Source organism: Equus przewalskii, chromosome 3 (genome assembly GCF_037783145.1).
Source record: "Equus przewalskii isolate Varuska chromosome 3, EquPr2, whole genome shotgun sequence".
Lineage (NCBI taxonomy): Eukaryota > Metazoa > Chordata > Mammalia > Perissodactyla > Equidae > Equus > Equus przewalskii.
In genome coordinates, this window is record NC_091833.1 from 20,044,268 (window position 1) to 20,061,457 (window position 17,190).

The following is a 17,190-nucleotide window of genomic DNA, read 5'->3' on the forward strand; positions in this document are numbered from 1 at the left end:
ATTGTAGGGGAAATCAAGAGGCATGACTGGAGAAACTGGAGATGTTTTGTCTTGGGAGATAAAAACTCTAGGGAAGACAAAGTGCTTCATAGTCATCTTTAAATCAATGGTTCCTAACTATGTGTGTGTGTGGGGGGGTGTCACAGATTATTTTAGAATCTGATGGCAGCTAAGGCTCCTCTCTACAAAAAAAAGAAATCACATATCTAATATTGAATACAATTTTAAGAGCTCAAGCGACAACCCAAAGCTGACTCATGGATTATTCGTGAACCCCGTCTTAAGAACCCTTCCTTTAAATATGTGAAGAGCCCATGGAAAAAGAATTGCCCTAGTATCATCATTGCTCAATAGATAATCTGGATTAAAGTCACCTAAATTTGTTGAGTCTGAGATTCCCAATTGGCTAGATGAAATTAATAATGTCTGTTTTGTCGTTATATAGCTATTCTAGGATTTAAATGAGATAGTGCTTTCTTAATTAATATGACCGTGTAACTACTAATACTTTAAAAAAATGAACCCACAGGGATTAAATATGGCTTAGATGAAGAGGAGCTTTTGATAATTGGTAGCATTCCACGGCCAAAATGGACGACCTGGTGAGATAGTGCTTCATGAAATTGTTCAAGCAGATCTGAATGATGTCTTGCCCATATTGAGGTGAGGAGAGTTGGACTAGATGATCTCTAAAACCCTATTCCAGTCTTCAGCGAAGCCTAACTACATGCAAATTTGTAAGATTCAATGGGGAAGTAATCTGTGCTAGGCAGTGTTAAATCACTAAATAAATAAGTTATGGTGGCAGACGATGCTGGGTGGTTGCTCCCATCCAAATCCACAGACCTGTTTCCTATAGGCACCTTCAACCAAGGGTGACCATATGACACATACTCTACCTAATGAGCAAGCAGACATTTCTGGGAGAGCTTTTGCTTTTCTAATAAAAAGTGGCAGACCCAACTGGTAAGATGTTTTGAACTTTGTTCTTTTACATTTACCTGCTTTGTCCATGGGAGTGATGCCAAGAATTGAAGCAGCTGTCTTGTGATCTTGAAATAACAGCCATGAGGCAAAGGTTAAGAGAATCCTAGAGATGTTTTCATTTCTCTTGGGTATATACCTAGTAGTGGAATTGCTGAGTTATTTGGTAACTCCATGTTACAATCTTTTGAGGAACTGCAAAACTATTCCACAGTGGCTGTACCATTTTACAACCCCCTAGCAATGTGTGAGGGTCCTATTTTTCCACAGGATCTCCAGCACTTACTATTGTCTTTTTGATTACAGCTATACTAGGGGGTGTGAAATGGTCTCTAGTTGTGGTTTTGTTTTGCGTTTCCCTAATGACTAACAATGGTGAGCATCATTTTGTGTGGTTATTGGCCACTTGTATATCTTCATTAGAGAGATACCTATTCAGATATTTTGCCTATTTGTTAATTGGCTTATTGATCTTTTTATTATTGAGTTATAAACATTCTTTATATATTCTAGATACGAGCCCATATCAGATATTTAATTTGCAAATATTTTCTCCCATTATGTGAGTTATCTTTTCTCTTTCTTAATAGTATCAGTTATAGCACAAAAGTTTTAAATTTTGAGGAAGTCTAGTTTGTCTATTTTTTTCTTTTGTCACTTGTGCTTTTGATGTTGTATCCAAGAAATCTTTGCTTAATCCAACATTATGAACATTTACTCCTATATTTTCTTCTGAGATTTTTATAGTTTTAGCTCTTACATTTAGGTCTATGATTCATTTTGAGTTAATTTTTGTGTCTAGTGTGAGGTAGAGATCTAACTTCATTCTTTCTTATGTGGCTATCCAATTGTCCCAGCACCATTTGTTGAAAAGACCATTATTTCCCCATTAAATTGTCTTGACGCTGTTGTCAGAAATCAATTGACCACAAGTGTTGTGGTTTATTTTTGGACTCTCAATTCTATTCCATTGATCTATATGTCTTTCTTTATGTCAGTCCCACATCTTCCTGATTTCTATAGCATTGTAGTAAGTTTTGAAATCAGGAAGTGGAGTCCCCAACTTAGTTCTTTTTAAAGATTATTTTGCCTATTCTGGATCCTTTGCTTTTCCCTAGGAGTTTGAGGGTCAATTTTCAATTTCTATAAAAAGTGAACTGGGATTTTGATAGAAATTGTGTTTAACGTGTAGACCAATTTGGTGAGTATAGCCATCTTAACAGTATTGTCTTCTGATTCATGAGTATGGAATATCTTTTCATTTATTTAGGTTTTATTTAATTTCTTTCAACAATGTTTTGTAGTTTTCCATCTACAAGCTTTGCATTTCTATTCTTTGTGATGCTATTATAAATGGAATTATTTTCTTAATTTCATTTTCACAATTTCAAGTATAGGAAAATGCAATTTTTTATATTGGTCTTATATCTGCAATCTTACTGAACTTGCTTATTAATGTTAATATTTCTTTAGTGGTTGCCTTAGGATTTTCTATGTACAAGATCATATCATCTGTGAATGGAGAGAGTTTTACTTCTTTCTTTTCAATCTACATGCCTTTTATTTCTTTTTCTTGCCTAATTACTCTGGCTAGACCCACCATTACAGTGTTAAACAGAAGTGGTGAGAGCAGATATCCTTGTCTTGTTCCTGATCTGAGGGGGAAAACATTTACTCTTTTACCATTAAGTACATGTTAACTGTGGGGTTTTTGTAGATGCCCTTTAACAGATTGATAAAACTCTCTGTAATTCTAGTTTAAGTGTTCTTATCATGAAAGGGTGTTGGATTTTGTGAAAATTAATAAAAGAAAACCTCATTTAAAACGGAGTCAGAAGGCCAGAAGGGGTAGCTCCCATGCAGTACTACTTGAGGTCAATTACAGGAAGCGTTGTCAATTATAGATCTCAATGTGAAGAATCCTCAACAGGAAAGAATCATAAATTACGGGCCTCAGTAGGAAAGATATAGATTGCATCTCCTGGAGGAAATCGACTACCCCAGCAACTAAACCGATGAAAACCTCTTGTCACCCTTGAACTCTTGCTTTCCTCCAACAGACTTTCATTCAAAGCAACCCTTCCCAATTTCCTCCATTTTCTCTATACAATGATATTCCTCTCCTTTTCTTGTTGGACTTACCTCTGGCCTTTCCTATAGCTTGCTTGTCCCAAAATGTGATATCTCTGCTATTCCCAAATAAACCCATTTCGCTGATAAAATAATGGCTATTTTATTTTTTAAGTTGACAATTTTGTCAAATACTTTTTCTGCTTATGTTGAGCTGATCATTTTTTTGTCCTTTATTGTGATAATATGGTGTATTGCATTAGTTACTTTTGGATTTTAAATCAACCTTGTGTTCTTTGGGTAAATCCCACTTGGTCACGGTGTATATTCCTTTTTTAAAGATGTAGTTTTTTTTTTTTTAAGATTTTATTTTTTTTCCTTTTTCTCCCCAAAGCCTCCCGGTACATAGTTGTATATTCTTTGTTGTGGGTCCTTCTAGTTGTGGCATGTGGGATGCTGCCTCAGCGTGGTTTGATGAGCTGTGCCATGTCCGCGCCCAGGATTCGAACCATCAAAACACTGGGCCGCCTGCAGCAGAGCGCTTGAACTTAACCACTCAACCACGGGGCCAGCCCCTATATTCCTTTTTATATGTTGCTGGTTTTAGTTTTCTAGTACAGGCATATCTCAGAGATATTGTGGGTTCAGTTTCAGACCACCGCAATAAAGCACACATCACAATAAAGCAAGTCACAAAGTTTTTGGCTTCTTCGTGCACCTAAAACTTATGTTTACACCATACTGTAGTCTATTAATTGTGTAATAGCATTATGTCTAAAAAAAACAATGTGCACACCTTAATTAAAAAATGCTTTATTGCTAAAAAATGCTAACCATTATTTGAGGCTTCAGTGGGTTGCAATCTTTTTGCTGCTGGAGCCTCTTGTAAAAAAAGCACTATCTGTGAAGCACAATAAAGTGAGACATAATGAAATGAGGTATGCCTATATTTTATTGAGAATTTTTGTATCTATATTCATAATGAATATTGGTCTGTAGTTTTGTTTTTTTCTTGTAATATCTTTGTCTGGTTTTGGCATTAGGGTAATAGTGGCCTTATAGAATTAGTTGGGATGTATTCCTTCCTATTCTGTCTTTTGGAAGAGTTTGTGAAAGAATGGTATTAATTCTTTTTTGAATGTTTGGTGGAATTCACCCGTGAAATCATCAAGGCCTGGACTTTTTTTTTGTGGGAAGTTTGGAAATTACTAATTTGCTTTCTTTACTTTTTAGGTCTATGCAGATTTTCTCTGTCTTCTTGAATATGTTTTGCTAATTTGTGTTCCTAAGAATCTGACCATTTCATTGAAGTCATCTAATTTGTCAGTATACAGTTGTTCATAGTATTCCCTTAAAGTAGATATTTAAAAAAAATTCTGTAAGGTTGGTAGCAAAGTCCCTTATGTCCTTCCTGACTTCAGTAATTTGTGCCTTCTCTCTTTTTTCTTGGCTAGTCTAGCTAAATGTTTGTTAGTTTTGTCGATCTTTTCAGATAAACAACTTTTGGTTTAGTTGATTTTCTCTATTTTATTTTTTTCAGTCTAGTGTTTACTATTTCCTTCCTTTTGCTAAGTTTGAGTTTAGTTTGCTCTTCTTTTTCTAGTTTCTTAAAGTAGAAGTTTAGGTTATTGATTTGAGATCTTTATTCTTTTATAGTATTGGTGTTTACAGCTATAAGTTTCCTTCTGAGTACTGCTTTAGATGCATCCCATAAGTTTTGTTATGTTGTGTTTTTGTTTTCATTCATCTCAAAGTAGTTTCTAATTTGCCTTGTGATTTCTTCTTTGACCCATTGCTTATTTAGGCATGTGCTGTTTAATTTTCATGTATTCATGATTTTTGTTATTGATTTCTAATTTAATTGCATTGTGGTCAGAGGAGATACCTTGTGTGAGTCCAGTCTTTAAAAATTTATTGAGGTTTGTTTTATGGCCAGCATATAGTTTACCTTGAAGAATGCACCATGTGTGCTTTAGAAGAATGTGTATTCTGCTCCTGTTGGGTGGATTGTTCCATAGATGATTGTTACATGTAGTTGGTTTATAGCATTGAAAATGCTATAATTGAATATGCTATAATTGAACATGGGATATCGAAGACTCCTTCTATTGTTAATTGTTTATTTTTCTCTGAATTTTGTGAAATTAAGGTTTTTGTGGGGCTCTGTTGTTAGCTGCACATATTTTTATAATTATTATATGTTCCTGATAGATTGTTCTTTTTATCATTATGAAATGCCCCTCTTTATCACTAATCACTTTTTTGTTTTGTCTGATATTAATATAGCCATCACAGTTCTTTTGTTATTGTTGTTTGTATATGTTTTTTTGTCATTTCACCTTCAAACTGTTTGAATCTAAAGTGTTTCTCCTGCAGAAGACATACAGTAGGTAATGTTTTTTAAAAATCCAAACTGACAACTGGCTGCTCTGAAAAGCCATCTTTGCATTGTTCCCATACCCAGCACCTGCTTACCTCAGCCACCTCTGCCACACGCCTCGGCCGCCGCTGACTCTGGCAGCTTTGTCGCCAGAGTCCTCGAACTCTCGCTTCCTTTTTAATCTGCTGCACCGGTGTGCCCCACCATGTCAGACATGGCCGTGGACACCAGCTCTGAGATCACCACCAAGGACTTAAAGGAGAAGAAGGAAGTTGTGGAGGAGGCAGAGAATGGAAGAGACGCACCTGCTAATGGGAATGCTAAGGAGGAAAATGGGGAGCAGGAGGCTGACAATGAGGCAGATGAAGAGGAGGAAGAAGGTGGGGAGGAAGAGGAGGAGGAGGAGGAAGGTGATGGTGAGGAAGAGGATGGAGATGAAGATGAGGAGGCTGAGGCAGCTACGGGCCAACGGTTAGCTGAAGATGACGAGGACAGCGATGTTGACACCAAGAAGCAGAAGACCGATGAGGATGACTAGACAGCAAAAAAGGAAAAGTTAAACTTAAAAAAAAAAAAAGGCCTCCGTGACCTATTCACCCTCCACTTCCGGTCTCAGAATCTAAACATGGTCACCTTCGAGTAGAGAGGCCGCCTGCCTGCCCACCACAGGCAGTGCCACCCGCAGATGACACATGCTCTTCACCACCCAACCACAACCACAACGTGAATTTGCAACAGGGGAGGAAAAAAGAACCAAAACTTCTAAGGCCCTGCTTTTTTTCTTAAAAGTACTTTAAAAAGGAAAATTTGTTTGTATTTTTTATTTACGTTTTATATTTTTGTACATATTGTTAGGGGTCAGCCATTTTTAATGATCTGGGATGACCAAACCAGACTTTGGAGTGTCCTCTGTCCTACTTCTGACTTTACTTGTGGTGTGACCATGTTCATTATAATCTCAAAGGAGAAAAAAAACCTTGTAAAAAAAGCAAAAACAACAATAAAAAAACAATCTTATTCCGAGCATTCCAGTAACTTTTTTGTGTATGTACTAGCTGTACTATAAGTAGTTGGTTTGTATGAGATGGCTAAAAAGGCCAAAGGTAAAAGGTTTCTTTTTTTCCTTTTTTTGTCTATGAAGTTGCTGTTTATTTTTTTGGCCTGTTTGATGTATGTGTGAAACAATGTTGTCCAACAATAAACTGGAATTTTATTTTGCTGAGTTGTTCTAACAACAACAACAACAACAAAAATCCAAACTGACAGTCTCTGCCTTTTAGTTGGATTATTTAATCCATTCACATTTAGTGTTATAATTGATATGGTAGGAATTATATCTGCCATTTTGATTTTTGTTTTCTACATGCCTCATGTGTTTTTTGTTCCTCTATTCCGTCTTAATTGTGTTCTTTTGTATTAGATACTTTCTAGTGTTAACATCTAATTCCATTAGAGACTTTTAAATTACATTTATTTGAGTTATTTTGTTAGTGGTTATTCTAGGGTTTATCAGTGTACATTTTTTTTCCTGAGGAAGCTCTGAGTAACATCTGTTGCCAATCTTCTTTTTTTTGCTTGAGGAAGATTAGTGCTGAACTAATATCTGTTCCAATCTTCCTCTATTTTGCATGTGCGTCACCACCACAGCATGGTTGAAGAGAGGTGTAGGTCTGTGTCCAGGATCTGAACCTGCAATCCTGGGCCACTGGAATGTAGTGCACCAAACCTAACCACTACACCAGGGGCCCAGCCCAATAATTATACATTTTAAGTTATCAGAATCTACTTCAAATTTGTACTTTGTTTTAATGAAATCTAAAAACTTTATTCCTTTATTGGTACATTCCCCCCTCCTCTTTTTGTGCTACTGTTGTTGTACATATTGTGTCTAGAAATGTTACAAATCCAACAATGCATTGTTATAATTATTACTTTATTTAATCTTATGTCCTTTAAAGAAGCCGAGAAAAGAAAGGAGAACATCCTTTAGTATTTCTTGTAAAGCAGGTATACAGCAGCAAATTATCTTGGTTTTTATTCATCTGGGAGTATCGTTTTCACCTTCATTTTTGAAGTATAGTTTTGCTGGATATAAGATTCTTGGTTGACAGTTTTTTACTATCAGCACTTTGAATATGTCATCCTACTGCCTTCTGGTCTCCACTGTTTCTAATGAGAATTCTGCTCGTCATCATATTGGGGACATTTAAATGTCCTCAATCTGATAAATCTCTGAAGTCCTCACCTGAGAACTTCTCACTGGCTTGCTCCTTAAGCCCCAGCCATGTGGCCAACTTGCTGCTGCTCTCTGTCCCTCTCTTTCTTGATTCCTTTGTCTAATTTTCTTCTTTTCTCCATTCAGGGTTCCCAACCCCTATCTCTCCTGCCTGCTTTTTTTTTCCTTCCTGAGTATCGATCTTTTTAAGAAACATTGTGGTAAAATATACATAACATAAAATTTACCATTTTAAGCATTTTTAATTGTATAATTCAGTGTCAATGAGTACCTTCACAGTGTTATGCAAACATTTATCATATCAATTTCCAGAACCTTTTCATCATCCCAAACAGAAGCTCTATAAACATTAAACAATAAATTCTTATTCCCCTCTCCTAGTCCCTGGTAACCTCTAACCTGCTTTGTGTCTGTATAAATTTTCCTATTCTAGGTATCTAATATAAGTGGAGTCATACAATATTGTTCTTTTGTGTCTGGCTTAATTCACTTAGCATAATGTCTTCAAGGTTCATCCATATTGTAGCATGTATCAGAATTTCTTTTTTTTTAATGCCGAGTAATATTCCATTGTATGTATATACCATGTTTTGTTCATCTACTCATCTATTGATGGACGCTTGGGTTGTTTCCACCTTTTGGCTATTGTGAACAATGCTGCAGTGAATGTTGGCATACAAGTATCTGTTGGAGTCCCCGTTTTCAGTTCATTTGGATATATACCTAGAAGTGGAATTGCTAGGTCATGTGGTAATTCTATGTTTAGCTTTTTGAGGAACTTCCAAACTCTTTTCCGCAGCAGCCACAGCATTTTATATTTCCACCAGCAAGACACAGGGCTCCAATTTCTTTACCTCCTTAGCAACGTTTGTTATTTTCCGTTCTTTTGATAATAGCCATCCTAATGAGTGTGAGCTGTCCTGTCTGCTTTTCATTACTCCTCTGTCTACCCCTTCCAGGGTGTTGATGAAGATTCCTTTTATTTTACTGTGTAGGGCAAATTATCTGAGAGAACAGGAAGAAGCTATCTGTTATAAATTTGCCAACTTTTAAATTATAAAGTATTTCTAATATAGAGAAATGTATAAGATCTCATAAACTGCAATGTTTTAAAATCAGGTTTATCAGATCTTACCATTTTGCCATATTTGTTTTTTTTTTTATCTTTTATAGTGTTTGCCGTGAGATGGCCTTCCTACTTCATCAGTGGTTACCTGTCTATAAGCTAAATGAAATGATTAGAATATTTATTCTCTTCCAGGTCCAGAGCAAGTGCCCCATTGTCAAGATCTATTTTTTGTTGTTTGTTGTTGTTATTTGTGTGTTTGTTTTAAATTTCTATTTTACCAACTTTGTATGCAAAGGCATTTTCCATGTTCAGAATGAAGCTTTTCTTGACATTTAGGCAGACTGATTTGCAAATGAATCTTTCCACATTTCCCAACTTGCTTTCTAAATTATCATTATTACAGTCTCCTTCTAATAGGTACACCTCAGGAACTCCATTCTTCACGTGAGGAAACTGAAGTTTGGAGAAGGATAGAGGAAACACTTAAGCAGATGGAAAGGTCAGCATTAAATAAAGGAATCATGAGAATATGACAGTCACTCTTTTTGAGAAGTTATACTCACTTTTCTTACACTAATGCTTGAATTCCAAGAAATCTTGCTGCCATCATCTTCAGCATTTTGAGAAATCCTGTGAGATTGTATCTGTTCACACGACTGAAAAAGTTCTAGTATTTTGTTAAGTGCTTGGAACCACAGAGAAAGTCAGAGTAGCAGGCTGTGAGAAGGTGGAAACAAATGTAGAAAAGGACTGCAGACAACAGGATTCAAGGATTCTTTGGCAGAGTTGATCCACTAAAATCTTTGAAGGGGATACAGTGCTTGGATTTGATGCCAAAGTTCCAGAAAGAATAGAAAGACCTAAGATAATAATGGTGATTGAAGAAATAAAACTATACATTAAGCTTTTTTTTTTCAGCTAAGGAGATTAACAATATTTCATATTTATTTTATACATTTAATCCTTTTTGGCTTATTAATATTTTATATTCATTATCTCATTTGATTATTACAATTACCCTGAAAAATACTTTTTCTGAATCCCGTTTTGTAGGTTAAAAATAAAAGGAAAGGCTCTACTTTTCATTGATCAGTTGCTATATGCTGGCCACTTGACAAACTTTATCTTATTTAACCATAAAATAGATATTGTTATTGCCATTTTTCAGGTTAGGACACAGGTGCTCAGTGCCATTCCAGGGCTATACAGAGAAAAGCAGAGTAGAGGCTCAAATTTAATTCTCTTTCTACCATCAATGTTAACTTCTAGAATTTCTTAATCTGACACTATAAATCCGTGCTGTCCATTATGGTATCATATTAGCCACATGTGGCTCTTTAAATTTAAATTAATTAAAATTAAGTAACATTAAAATTTATTGCCTCAGTCACAATAGCTTCAGCACAAAATGCTGAAGATGATGGCAGCTCAATCGCACATGTGGTTAGTGGCTACCATTCTGGACAGTGCAGCTATGAAACATTTCCATCATTGCAGAAGTCCTTTTGAACAGGGCTGCTAGAAAGGCAGTGCCAAATGTCTAATACTTTTGTCGTGTGTGCATATGCCAAAGAATGAAAAAAGGGGGAATCAAGAAAACGTGGTAGCAGAATAGAAAGCAATACCAATGAACCCACTACTTGTTTTGTTAATATGGGGGGTGAAGCAAATTATTACCAAGAGTGTATATACAGCAGGCAAGAAGAAAAAAAGAAAAGATGCCTTCAACTCAGCGTATGGAAAGTAGCAGAGGTTGTGGGGAGGATGTATTGGTAAATGTGGTAGTTAGTGAATAAGTATTTGAGTGTCTGTAGGATGCTTAGTTCTATACTAGGTGCTTGAGGGTACGTATTAAAAATAGACATGGTCTAGTGCACAGTTTGTGGATCCTATGATTTTTCAGAACTCCCAGAAAAGCTGACAAAGAATTGCCTTGTGCACTGCACAAGAACCATACAGATAAAAACCATTCATACTGTCAACACAGTCATACAGAATATTGGCTATTATTTTCTCCCTCAACAAATGTGGGAGATAGATTGCCTCAGGCAAAATAGTATTTTACACATGGTTTCCCAAAAGCCCTGTGCATATTTAGAGCTCTTCTCAAAATGTTTGCATTTGTTCTTCCAAAAAGAAATTTGCATGACATTTTAGAATTGCATTCTGTCTAGAAAGCAAATCCTGGCTTTTCATATTTAAATTCAAAGCTTTCTGATGTAAAATCTGCCAGGAAAATGTATGTTCCAAATTAGGTTCTTCTTAGAGCACAGCAAGACTTTTTTGACCATTAAAATAATTTGGAGGAAAAATTCCTAACATCATGCTTTCCTTCTTTCTTGGTTGAGAAAACTGTAGATGGTGACTCAAGGATCCATCTAGTCTTCTACCTACAGAAAATTGAGGCTGAGTTCTATTTTGAGGGGGCTGCCGAGAGACAGTCATGTGCTGTTATTGGCTAGCCACTTGATGTCATGGTTTTTCCATGTAAGGGCCATTAATAGAGTATTTGACAACAGTAGCAAAAAAGAAAATTCTTTGCTATTAAAGTAGTTGGTGACCAATGTGATTAACAAAGCTTGGTGAATTGCTCAGGTTGGATAAAGGGACTCTTGGTAATCCTTCAAATTCACCTCCCAAATTGACTTCATTGAACATCATCTCAATGAGCATGATGGCTTGCAGCTATGATCCTTTGAATTTTTCATTTTGGGGCAGAATTGCTCTTGTTCAATAGTCTGTAAGCAATTGTTCAGCATTCTTCCCTTTAAGACTCTGCAGCAAATTAAAAAAAATTCTAGTTCTTTCTAGTTCTTTTTTTTTTCATACTGTCTATTGTAGAGTACCTACCATAACAAATTCTAATGTGACTAGGCTTAAGCAACAGTTATGGTCTGGAGGCAGAGATAAAATTGGTGGGACCAGAACCAGTGGTGTGGTTACTTGGTGTGGTAGATTCCTGCCCCCTTGTAGCCACACCACATGACTTTGGACTTAGTCATGTGACTTGTTCTAACGAAGGGGACAATAGCAAATGTGACACAGCAGAAGCTTGAAAAATGCTTGTGCATTTGGGCTTTCCCTCTCTGACTACTCTTTGGAACTCTAAGACCGCTATGAGAAGAAACCTGGTCTGGAGGATGAGAGACCATATGGAGCAGAGTCCAGCAGTCCCAGCTGAGGTCTCATTAGACAACCAAAATGGCAGCCACCAGACATCTGAGTGGGACCATTGGCCTCAGCCAATTCACCAGCTAACTTCAAAGATCTGCCAAACTGGCCCGAGGCGGCTGCACCACCTGGCTAAACCACAGAACATCCGGAGAACCACGTTTTGGCATTGTTGATCTCTATGATTTGTTTTATATTACCTAATTTCTACTTTTATCTGCATTGTTTCTTTCCTTCTACTCTATTTGTCCTCTTCTTGTCTTACCTTCTTAAATTGAGTGCTTATTAATAATTTTTAGTCTTTTAAAGAGGTTGAGAAAACTTACTTTAAAGGTAGAATTGAAAGGATTTAGTGGTAAATTGGACACTGGGTCTGAGGGAGATAGAAGTATCACAAATGACTCTCAGGTTTTAGAATGCGTTTAGATTGGCATTTTCTTTGCTTTAAAGGTCCCAGATGGGTTGGCCTCATTTGTGTGAGTTTAGCTTTAACAGAAGTCTCCATTAAATCTCCAGATGGTATCACAGGTGGTAGGTAACTTTGTTATCTTTTAGTAGGATGAGCATGACAATAGTACTGATCTAATAGGATTATCTGAGAACTAAATGAGATACTACATGTAAAGCATTTGACGTGCCTACTAAATGTTAGCTGTTACTATATTATTATTATGCGTAGGCAGATATAGTGCAGATCCCAGGATGGGAATTGTTTCATTGAAGACCACGATTCACTTGGCAGGGCCTCCTACCGAAGTGGGAACCAAAGGCTCAATGTTGAGTTAACTGAAATGTGTCTCCAACCTATCTCAGGCTTGTCGAACTCATTGGTTCTTGAATCATTACTTCTTTTATTTTTAAACCATGTCCTTGACATGTTCATTAGATTGTCTCACTTGATATCACTGTGTAGTGGTTCTTCATGATTTCTTTTTGTTCCAAATATGAAGAAATGGAGGTGCTGAGGGATCCATAGAGTTAGTGATGACATTGAAATAAAAATCTGTATTCTGCGTTGTTGTTTAAGCTTTAGAATACTTGATTTCTCCTGAAAATTTCCCAAGTCATTTAAAACATGAAATGAATTTTTTAAAAGTATCTCTTTGTTTTCAGTAAGCAGGGTTTGACTATGTCCCTCTGGACAGGTTTTGTCCCTCCCACCTGTCCTCTCCAATTGGAAACTGGGGGTCTCTGGGCAAAGGCAGGCTGTGGACACCTGTCCTCTACGTTGGTGGCAACTGCTGCTTTGTCCTGAAGCAGTCTTCTTGGCTCTTTGTTCTTGAATTCCGTTTCTCTTCAATTCTGTTAAATTCTAACAGAAAATTACTCTTCTTTCTGTTGTAGGAAACTATTTCCCTTTTCCCTTTTGGTCTCTCTCAATAATTAACAATTCTTTATTTTAACACATTGCACAAGTATGAGGTCTTGTAGTTGTACCAAGATTTGGCGCTTTTTATTAGCTCCTATGCTGCTTCTGACAGGAATGCCTTTAATTCTCTTTGAGGTAGATGGAAGGTGTGCCTTGCTTCAGGCCCTGTGGCTGCAACAGTATATTGGACGGTGCTGGGTGCCCTGTTGGTGCCCAACAAATACGCTCTAATGCTGATGAGAATGAGCAGGCGAGGGAGAGCCATCCATCAACTCTCTGTTATATGGTATTGAAGCAGAGCGACTGCGGTGTGGACGGCAAACCTGTGCGGTCTATGTGGAGGTCTGGGCGAGGTCCTGGGCACGGAATGCATTAGTTAAATCTTGCTGCAAGTAAAATACCATCACACCCTCCACCTTTGATTATTGCATCTTGTTATTGCTGGCCAAAGGAACACAGCTCATCTATCCTGCTGCTCTATTAAAGAATTGTGGCTCAGCTTGTCAGTCCTTTATATAGCACAGAAAAGGTGGGTGGCAGGGACACATCCACTCTGTAACATAGCTAAAGGCCTTCCTGATCACATGGCACTTTTGGTACATGCGTTTTGTAGATTATGAAACAGATCTTGCCTTAAGTAGGACGTTTCTTTTGGCAGAGCAAAGTTGAAATGCAGAAACATTTGGCAATTTATATCCTTTCTACTCTATGAACAGTGAAGCAACAAGCAACCCACAAAAGGAGATGCTAAACCTTTCAATCAACGTTTCTATGCCTGACGGACTTCTGCCATTTTGAACTTGCAGAGCCGAGAACTGAGTTTCTTTTCCTGGTTTTGCAAATTTCTTTACCTTTTCTGCTCCCCTGATAGAAACTATAAATCATCTTAAATAAGGTGGCTGATTTTATTCCATTTCTGAAAAAAATTCAGGTTTTGCAGTACACCACTTAAAAGTACCCCACATGTCACTCTCACAAAGCATTTTGAGTTGAATGGGAGCTACTATGAACTCTGTTTTTTAACAGAGAAGATCGTGTTCTATCATAACAGTAGCTGCTGCCACTGAAATAATTCTGAGTTGCCATAGTCAGCTTTCCATCTCAGATGCCATAAATACAAGAGACTTATTTTCCAAGTGCTTTAAGGAAAAAGTGTGATTACAGTTTCTTCCATGGCTGCCTCGATTTAGAGCCTGAAATTCTTTAAAAGCACCTTCCAGATTTGAGCGGTGGTGGGAAATTCCATCTGGGCAGTTCTTCTGTGCAGGATCTGGGAGCGGTGCTAATGGGGAAGGGGGCTGGGAGTGGAGATTCTTACAGTTGGAAGAAATAACTACTTAAAGCAAATGCTAATGATTTAAAATGTTATTCCTTCTGTGCTTTTAGAAAAAAAAATAAAATTAAAGTAATAAAGGCTCACAGCCTGTACCTCATCTCCAGTCACTCCACTGAAATTCCCAAGAGGGTCTCGGCTCCCCTCTCCTCCCTTTAAAAATGGTGGACCTGGAACCACTTACAGGAGAGGTTTAATAAGAGGCAAATGTGTTTTATATTTTGTATCTTGTTAAGTGAAAAAAGATGGATTCTCACAAGTAGTCTCTTGGTGCAGATCTGAGTGGTCTGTGCATGCAAACGTGGGGATGCTTCGCCAGCCAGCATCTCCGTTCTGGTCCCCCATGGCTACTTAAAATCCCCCCTCCCATGCCTCTCTCCCCACCCCAGAGCCAGCAGAGATGAAATTGCTTCATTTGTAGAATGGATCTGCAGATCCAGGAAACTTGTTTCTATCTGATTTGCTGATAATTTACTTCTCATTTGATTTAGGGGGAAGAAAGGGGGAAAAAAAAAGAACTGGTTTCAGCTCACATAGCCCTTCCTCAAGGAAAGCGGGATTGCTATGCAGGTTGGAGAAAATCATGATTGAAAGCAACTGAAAAAATTAATAAAGATTTACGCAAAGGTTGCACATTTGTTAGAGGAAAAGCAGGGAAAAGCTTGCACCTGTGATGAAGTGACCAAAAGAAAACCAAACCTTAAAGTAGCTCATTGAGAACTGGGCAAGGGAGAATGATTTAAAAATATATGTATTTTATCTTAGATATATAATTTTACAATGAGACACATTCCCTTTCTGGCAATTTTCTTTTAATGACCTTTGGGTGCCAGATAGCGCCATTCCTGCTGTCTGCTTTCACTATTCAGCGTTGAGGAAGCCCATTATATCTGTCTTTGATCCAAAGATCGGGATTGCTAAAACTGATGGCCACAATTAAAGACAGTCCTGTTGAAAAGCTGACCTCTGTCTGCTCTCAACTGCATGTAAACTTTTCAATATGGATGTAATTTGGTATTAAATTACCCATGCTTTATTGCTTTTTAGTACAGCCCTGTCTGTTGCCTTTTAAAGATAAAGGTAACATAAAAGAAAAATTGTGGTGTGTCTGCATAATTATGTAATTATAAACTTGTTTTCCTACATTCAGAAAACCCTTTGTGTGTGTGTGCCTCTATTGAAAAGTAATAGGCTGGGAGGATTGGAGAAGAAGTCTTTATATTTTTTTTCTCCTGATCTGTTCAACTTAGACATATGCTGTGCAAGATAGGTCACTGTATTTAACCATTTTAATCTTGGCTTTCAGAGGGTATTCTTGGTTTAGAAGTGAGGTAGGTTTGTAAAAGATGTTGCTATGTTTATTCTTTAGAATTGGACAAACCAGAATGGAGTTTATGCCAGAGCTCTCAGGCAAAACCTACCTGTTCCGCCAAAGATTGGGCCTGTCTTCGCAACATGATAATGTCCCAAATGTCTATGCTGAGCTCTTGGATGACTTAAACCTCACTAAGCTTGAAATTAAAAATGACAGCTGCGATTTTCTCTTGTAACATTCTTGTTTGGGGTGAATTCTGCTAAGAGGAACCAAGAACGAGCTGGAAAGACTGGAGGAGATTTTGCTTTTACATCGCAGAGCTGCCTGCGCCTCACAGTTCTACCAGCTACCGCTCTGCTATTCCAGCCGTGAAGAGCGTAAGCTATCATTAGAGTTTGATATAGGTTTCTAGAATTGCATTTTCTGAATAGAGACAGAATATCTGTTTGGAGGGATAGTTGAAATCACAATCCCATCATAAAACTTGGAGGAAGATACACTCTCAGGCCTCTGGAAATGTGCAATAATTCTGTGTGTAAATGGAGATTTTTGAGCTTGCTTCCTTTTCTTGTTAAATGTTCCATGGCAAGATTTTCCAGTAGAACCACATAAAAAGCCAAGCAGATAAAAAGCTGGTATCAAAACAAACAACCCAAGGGAACCAAGGTGTGTTCCAAATACCTCAAAACACAATAAAGCAAAATTCCAAGTTGGAGGAAAAATGTCTATAGACTGGAGGCCAGTCCACCTCTCCCTCCTTGCTGGACTTCCTCTGAGTTATGTGTCTAGTCCGCTGCCCCCTCAGCCAGCGTGATCCTCTGGGCACACAGAAGAATTGTGGCCTGACCCGTGTTGTAATTCATCTGGTCACTCTATAAAAATTGCATCCTCTGGAAAACATATGCTATATACACTTTTATTGGCTCTCATGCAAAGAGGTAATTCCAGAATATCGAGGAAATGTTGAAAATAGATTCCAAGGTAGATTTATTCTCCACCCCCAGAACTCCCCAGCATAGCTTGCTTTTAGAGACTGCAACCAAATGGAAGGCTCAGCTTCAAATAACCTGTGTCAAGCTACTGTTTGAACAGGGCTTATTCTTTTTCTTTCATTTCTCCACCATGGATCTTTTTTACTCTGATGTCGCTAGTAACAATGATGAGGTGGCTGGGGCATTAGATATAGTGGGGTTTAAGGGTTGGACTATGGGGCTAGATCTGAGCCATCCAAGATGGTAGTCACTAGCCCCATGTGGCTGTTGA

At 37.6% G+C, this 17,190-nt stretch overlaps 2 protein-coding genes across 2 annotated transcripts in view; both read left to right on the forward strand.

Moving 5' to 3' along the window:
• ZFHX3 (zinc finger homeobox 3) overlaps positions 1-17,190 on the forward strand; it is a 1,295,574-nt gene that overhangs the window by 264,712 nt on the left and 1,013,672 nt on the right. The gene's annotated exons all lie outside the window — the stretch shown is intronic.
• LOC103549833 (prothymosin alpha-like) lies at positions 2,179-6,457 on the forward strand. The gene has a single exon (XM_070613810.1). It carries the CDS (start codon positions 5,640-5,642, stop codon positions 5,970-5,972), a length of 333 nt encoding a protein of 110 aa, XP_070469911.1. The 5' UTR covers positions 2,179-5,639; the 3' UTR covers positions 5,973-6,457.